Raw genomic sequence first — 6,560 nt, forward strand, 5'->3', positions numbered from 1 at the left:
ACCTCATTCAACCAATCATAATTTTTCATTTTGTTCATTTTTTTGTAATTATGAGAGGTTGATTAATCATTTTTATTGTGGAGGGTGTTAATCATAGATATTATCACACTACAACAAAAAGGGCTTTATAGGACACTCATTAGTGTCCTAATAAGGTAGTTAATAGGACTTTYAAGTTTATAGGACAAAAAATGTGTGTGTCTCATCTAAAGGTGTTATATTAGGTTAATAGAATGAATTTGAGTGTCCTAAAAAACTCTAGGATTATGATACAAAACCCGTAGTCCTATAAAATGGTTTAAGTAACACTAAAAAGTGTCCTAATAGACTATAATATAGGACACTTTATGTTGTCACAAAATGTTTACATTTAGAAACAAATATGGGCGTCACAAAAAATGTTTTTATAGGACGAAATTCAATGTCCCAAAAAATGTTTTTATGAAACAAATTTTAGTGTCCTATAAAATGAACTAAGTAATACTAAAAAAGTGTCCTAATAGGCTATAATAATTAATACTACAAGTGTCCTAAATGACTATTATGCGAGATGCATCATCCAATTATATAATCCTACTGTAATATTACATTTAGAAGCATATACAAGAGTGATTCGATACAACAAAATTCGAAGTTTTACAAGTATTTATATGAGTATCAACTACCAAGCTATGTAACGAAAAAGAATAACGCAAATACAAAATCTTATTGTGCCCTAGAGATATCAATCTCCGTCATGCACAACCTACAATTAAAAAACAGATACATGAGCTTACAGTTATATAATAAAAAAATTCTACACTTTATCAAAGATTAACATACCACAATGAAAGGACAAAGCTATGCGATTGTTGCTTCAATAGCGTCTTCAATTGTAATAAGCAATCCATATGGTCTAACCAAACGTTCCCTCCTTCTAATAGCAACCAAAACATGTACCTCACACCAATTCGGACTAATCTCCTTGCCACCAACCAATTCATCTGGATCTAAGCTCTTAACACGTCCTCTTGCCACAATTTCTATGGAATTTATGATGCTCTTAAGATGAACAACATCCCCAACCTACAAAAACATGATTGAAAAACAAGATTCTAAGATTCTAAGATTTTATTAAAAAAAGCACGGGAACACTTGAAGTACACTTGATTTTATTAAGTTTTAGAAAGACACRTACCTTTAGAGGTTGAAGTTCGGTGGTAGCTTGACGATTTATTGATGTCATGGGTACACTTACAGTACTAGAAATATTTTCATTTAACCCTCGCATCTCTAAAACCATAGCTTTCAGCTCAGCTACTTCATTGCTAACATCTTTCTATGCTCTTTTCCACAACATGTTCTCCCTATAACCGGCAGAGCGACTTGGCAAGACACCCCATATATCTGAACCTCGAACACCTAGTCCATACATGCGAGCGCTGCCATGTTTGTCTTTTCCCATCACTTTCGAGAATACATCATTAGGGCCCGGCTCATCAAGTTAGCCTTCGGGAAGTTGAAAGTTAAGGTCTAGCATATGTTCCTATAGTCAAATAAATTATCACTAACAAATATGATAAAACTTGTGAAAGCTAATCTATAGTTCAAGTAAAACTTGCATATGTAATCGACAAATTATAAATATAACATACAATAGCATTTGCAGCTTCGACATTTTTGGCAATGCCGTCTTTAGAAAAACACGCAACAAACAACTCCATTCGACTAGGTTCACGTCCCGACAAAGATTCCTTGTAACAAACCAGATATATATTTAGGTAAATACATATGCATATTTATTACATCAACTACATTACCTTTAGTTCTTCACGAACTCGAGCATAACTTTTTTTCCCTATAATTTGCATCATCTTCTTATATCCCCTAATAGTCTTATTTCTTTCACTAATTTTCTGAAAATGACATATAAGGCTATAAGCTAGAAGTGGTTAATTATATATCCATGGAAACAAGCAAATTCACAAAAAAGTTTTCTAATAGACAAATGTAAAAGGAATATAACAGATGTTGAAAACCTAATGAAGATATCATATGGAAGACTAGCACCCGATCACGACACACTCACTAACCAGCAAATAGCCAGCAAACAGCCAGCAAATGGCCAGCAAACAGCCAGCAAACAGCCGCTGAAAACAAGAAAAACTAATACTTTATAACATTATTATAAAAAATGGCTACCAAATTACGATTTTTTATAGKATTTACCATGCAAAAACAACCAGCAAACAGCCCCTCAAAACAAGAAAAAAATTAACACTAATACTTTATAACATTATTATAAAAAATGGCTACAAATTACGAATTTTTACAGGATTTACCACACAAAAATAACCAACAAACAGTCCCTCAAAACAAGTGAATGGGTCAAGAGAAGATTGATGTTTATAGATGATCTAGCATAGAGTATTGACCAAAAACCCAACAGAGATTTTATCATTAATGAAAGGAACCAGAGAGAAGTAGAAAACAGCAAAAGCAACAGTACTCAAAGCAAAGTATAGACACTTTCAGTTTGTTTTGAAATAATATACCTTAGCATCTTCTTTGTTCCAATTATTGATAAGGTTCATCCATTGATCCGGACGAACTCTCTTAGKCTTAGACTTTATTTGCTCTTGAAGTGATAGAGATGGATCATAGTAATCTTTCTTTTTTCTTGACCTCCAATTTCTCACCTTCTTTGCAAATGATTTTAAAATCCAATCATCGGATCCCAGTGGAAGATCAAATTTTGTCTAGATAATAATAACATGATATATCAAATTTACGTCAAATATACCTCTATAAAGTTTAGTAACATTCCTTTCTTAGTTGTGCTAACTTGAGGCCATGAAATATCAACTGGACAATACTTTCCACTTCTTGCCAAAGATCCCATGAAATGACTCAAACTATTAGTAGTTTCCTTGTCAACTGGTTGGCCATATTCATTGAACAGAACTGGAATACGATCCCTTTCTTCCCAAGCCCAAATACTTGGCATATACGTTGGCCCTCTAACTCTTCTGTGTGAGCTTCCATCAATAACTAAAATAAGAAAAGTGGATAGTTTTTTAAATATATCATTGAAAAATAATTATAAAAAGATGACACATATCTACCTACACATCACATATACCTGGATCATCAATAAAATGCCTGGAGTCTATGTTAATTGTGTCTTCTTGAACTTGTTGACTACTATTCCCATGAGCCAAATTCACTCTGTTCTTCATCCTTAAAGACATTGCTAGCAAAAATCCAAAGATAAATAATAAATTGAACAAAAAATCACAATGCAAAGTAAATAACTAGTTCTTACACATAATAACCAAAGTCATGACAAGGCATCAAATATCTTCATCTCCATCTAAAATTGGGATATCTTTGTCAACAATAATTCCACTAAAACATTCTCTAGTCAAATCAATGTCCATACTTTCATCGACTTGAGGACAACTAAAGGCTTCACTTCGCAAGTATGTATCAACATGATCAAGACATGGTTGTTCATTCATGTCATAAAAATCTCTAGTTGTTGTCTTGATCATAACTTGCCACTATTTGTCAACAGGGTCCACCACGTAGAACACTTGTTGAGCTTGACAAGCTAGTATAAAAGGCTCATTATGAGGCTTCAAGCCTTTAAAATTAAGTAGAGTAAACCCATTCTCATCTTCCCTTTTCCTTTTACCGGTTGAGATCCAATCACAATCAAACAACACTACTTTTTTGTCAATCGAATACTCTAACCCAATAATATCTCTCAAGACTCCATAATAGGTTACATCTCCCATAATAGGATTGTTATCTCTAACGCTTGAGAAGCTATTTGTCCTAGTATCAAGCACAACTCCACTATTTTTTGTTTTTCTCTCCTGCTCAAGTTCTTGCGTGTGAAATCTAAAACCATTTATGATAAATCCCTTGTATCTTACAACCTCAATAGGGCCACCTGCCAAGGCCCTTAGTTCCTCTGTGATTCTTTGATCCCCTAAAGTATGCAATTCCTCAACCTGAGTATGAGTACATAAAATATTATCATTTAAAAAGCACTTGCCATAAATTATAAAATGTAATATGATAATTTAATTTAATCATTACTTACATGATTTTGGAACCATAATGCAAAAGTTTTACCATGAATACGTTGCAATTCATGCTCACATAATTGTCAATTTTGATCACGAACAATATTTAGATGCTCACTGTATAAGTATAGTGTTAAAAGAGTCAAACACTAATTGTACTAAAATTCATGATGTATAATTGTTGACTTACGTGATGAATTCATCGACTTTGTTGCAATTAAACAACACATATGAGTGTGCTTTAGCCAAAGTTTCAAGGTCCAGTGTTTGTGTCTCTACAGCTCCCACAGAAAGACCCGGCATCGAGAAGAGAGGTAAAACACCCCGACAACCACCATCATCATAATTTCGACTTGTCCTATTATGTCTAGACCCAATATCATCATATAAGTACAATGAACAAAAGGAAAGACACTCTTCAGCTAGATATCCTTCTGCAATCGAACACTTGGGTTTACTTCTATTTTGAATATAAGATTTCAATGTGGACAAATACCTAAAAGTTCATAAAATGAAAAAGTTAAAAAATAATAATAATACTTGTATTGGTAATATTAATAAAAATTAAAAAAAAATACATACCTCTCAATTGGATACATCCAACGATAATGAACTGGACCGCCTATTTTGGCCTTTGACGCAAGGTGAACTGAAAGATGAACCATGACATCGAAGAACGATGGTGGGAAAATCCTCTCTAGATCGCAAAGAGTTTTTCCGATCTCGTTTTCTAGTTCAACCAAATCTTGAGGTCTAAGAACTTTTAAGCATAACTATCTATAGTAACAACATAATTTCATCAAAGGAAAGCGAACATGCTTAGGTAAAACTTTTCACAAGGCGAGCGAAAGCAATTGCTGCATCAAAATATGATTATCATGACTTTTAAGCCCAAGTATTTTTGGAGGTTTTACTTGCACGCATCTTGATATATTAGATGCATATCCATCCGGCACTTTCACCTTTTTTAAGACATTACAAAATATTTCCTTCTCCTTCTTATCCATTGAGAAACAAGCTGGAGGCAGGTACACTTTATCGTTATCGTAAGCTTTAGGATGAAGTTCAGGTCTAATGCCCATTTCTTGTAAATCAAGACGTGCCTTTATATGATCTTTAGTCTTTCCATCAAAATTCAACAAGGTGCCAATCACACTATCACAAACATTCTTTTCGATATGCATCACATCAAGATTGTGGCATAGCAAATTATCTTTCCAATATGGTAACTCAWAWAAWATACTTCTCTTCTTCYAGTTAAATGGAAGATTTGGATTATCCTTCACTAGTTTCCCAAATTTAATTTCGAACCCATTTAACTCATCAAGTATATCAGACCCTGTTAAGCGGCGTGGCGGCCTTCCATGTTCTTTAGTGCCATCAAAAGACTTCTTGTCTCTCCGAAAAACATGTCTTTTTGGAAAAAATCGACGATGCCCCTTGTAACAGTATTTTCCTCCATGCTTTAGTCGTTGTGATTTTGTATGCTTATGGCAACAAGGACATGCTAGTTGACCTTTAGTGCTCCACCCAGATAAATTTGCATAAGCAGGAAAGTCACTTATGGTCTACAACAAAGAGGCATGCATTTGAAAGTTATTCTTGGTTGATGCATCATAAGTATTCACTCCAACATCCCATAACTCCTTTAACTCCTCCACTAAAGGTTCTAAATAGACATCTATGTTATTTCCAGGAGCATAGGGTGATAGCATAAAATAAGGTTGTTTCATGCACATCCATGGTGGCAAGTTAAATGGAATTAAAACCACAGGCCATGTACTATGAGAAACACTCATAGTGCTAAAAGGATTGAACCCATCAGTTGCTAAACCAAGTCTAACATTTCGAGGCTCCTTGGCAAAATCAGGATATTGGAAATCAGATGTTTTCCAAGCTGGGGAATCTGCAGGATGTTTTCTCATAACTAAGATCCAAATCCTTTATAATCTTTTTCATTTCGTACAATAACTTGGGAATAGAAGCATTTGGGAATGCCTCCCTCAATGTATCAAGCATCATGGTGAAACCTTGGTCATTGCATTTCCCTATACACTTGCTATGAAATAGTCTAACGATAAATGAAAGTACGGAGAATTTTTCACATCCGGGATATAGTTCTTTCTCTGCATCTTCTAACAGTTTATAAAAAAAAATTTGCTTTTGGATTCGGCTTATCCAGTTCTTCCTCTTCTACGTCTATTTCATCTTCAAGTATGTTTTCATCTAAGATACCAAAGGCATCATGCACCAATCCTTGCATGTCATCGAGTGTATCCAATATAGGACGAAAGGGTTGGGAAATAGAAGGTGTAATTCTATAACCTTTTAAAAATCCATCGCATATGAGAAGCATTCTAGCCTCCTCCTGAGTAACCCATGCTCATTACTGCATTTAATGCATGGACATAACATCTGCCCACTTGAACACTCGTTAGAAAACATAAGACCAAGAAATTCTTTCAAGGATCTTTGATACTCGATAGT

The 6,560-nt window shown here is 34.3% G+C and overlaps 2 protein-coding genes across 2 annotated transcripts; both read right to left on the reverse strand.

Annotated features, from left to right (window-relative positions):
• Window positions 1–724: 724 nt before the first annotated feature.
• LOC112514108 lies at window positions 725–3,230 on the reverse strand. Its single transcript, XM_025120440.1, has 8 exons — window positions 3,122–3,230; window positions 2,783–3,030; window positions 2,679–2,738; window positions 2,073–2,129; window positions 1,800–1,895; window positions 1,635–1,733; window positions 940–1,065; window positions 725–745 (listed from the first exon to the last, which is right to left on the reverse strand). The coding sequence occupies exons 1-8, from the start codon at window positions 3,228–3,230 to the stop codon at window positions 725–727; spliced, it is 816 nt and encodes a 271-aa protein (XP_024976208.1).
• A 312-nt stretch (window positions 3,231–3,542) lies between these two features.
• On the reverse strand, window positions 3,543–5,998 carry LOC112514109. Its single transcript, XM_025120441.1, has 5 exons — window positions 5,702–5,998; window positions 4,988–5,641; window positions 4,656–4,846; window positions 4,353–4,569; window positions 3,543–3,998 (listed from the first exon to the last, which is right to left on the reverse strand). The coding sequence occupies exons 1-5, from the start codon at window positions 5,996–5,998 to the stop codon at window positions 3,543–3,545; spliced, it is 1,815 nt and encodes a 604-aa protein (XP_024976209.1).
• Window positions 5,999–6,560: the final 562 nt, after the last annotated feature.

This window comes from Cynara cardunculus, assembly GCF_001531365.2.
Source record: "Cynara cardunculus var. scolymus isolate 2C chromosome LG 6, CcrdV1, whole genome shotgun sequence".
NCBI classification, from domain to species: Eukaryota; Viridiplantae; Streptophyta; class Magnoliopsida; order Asterales; family Asteraceae; genus Cynara; species Cynara cardunculus.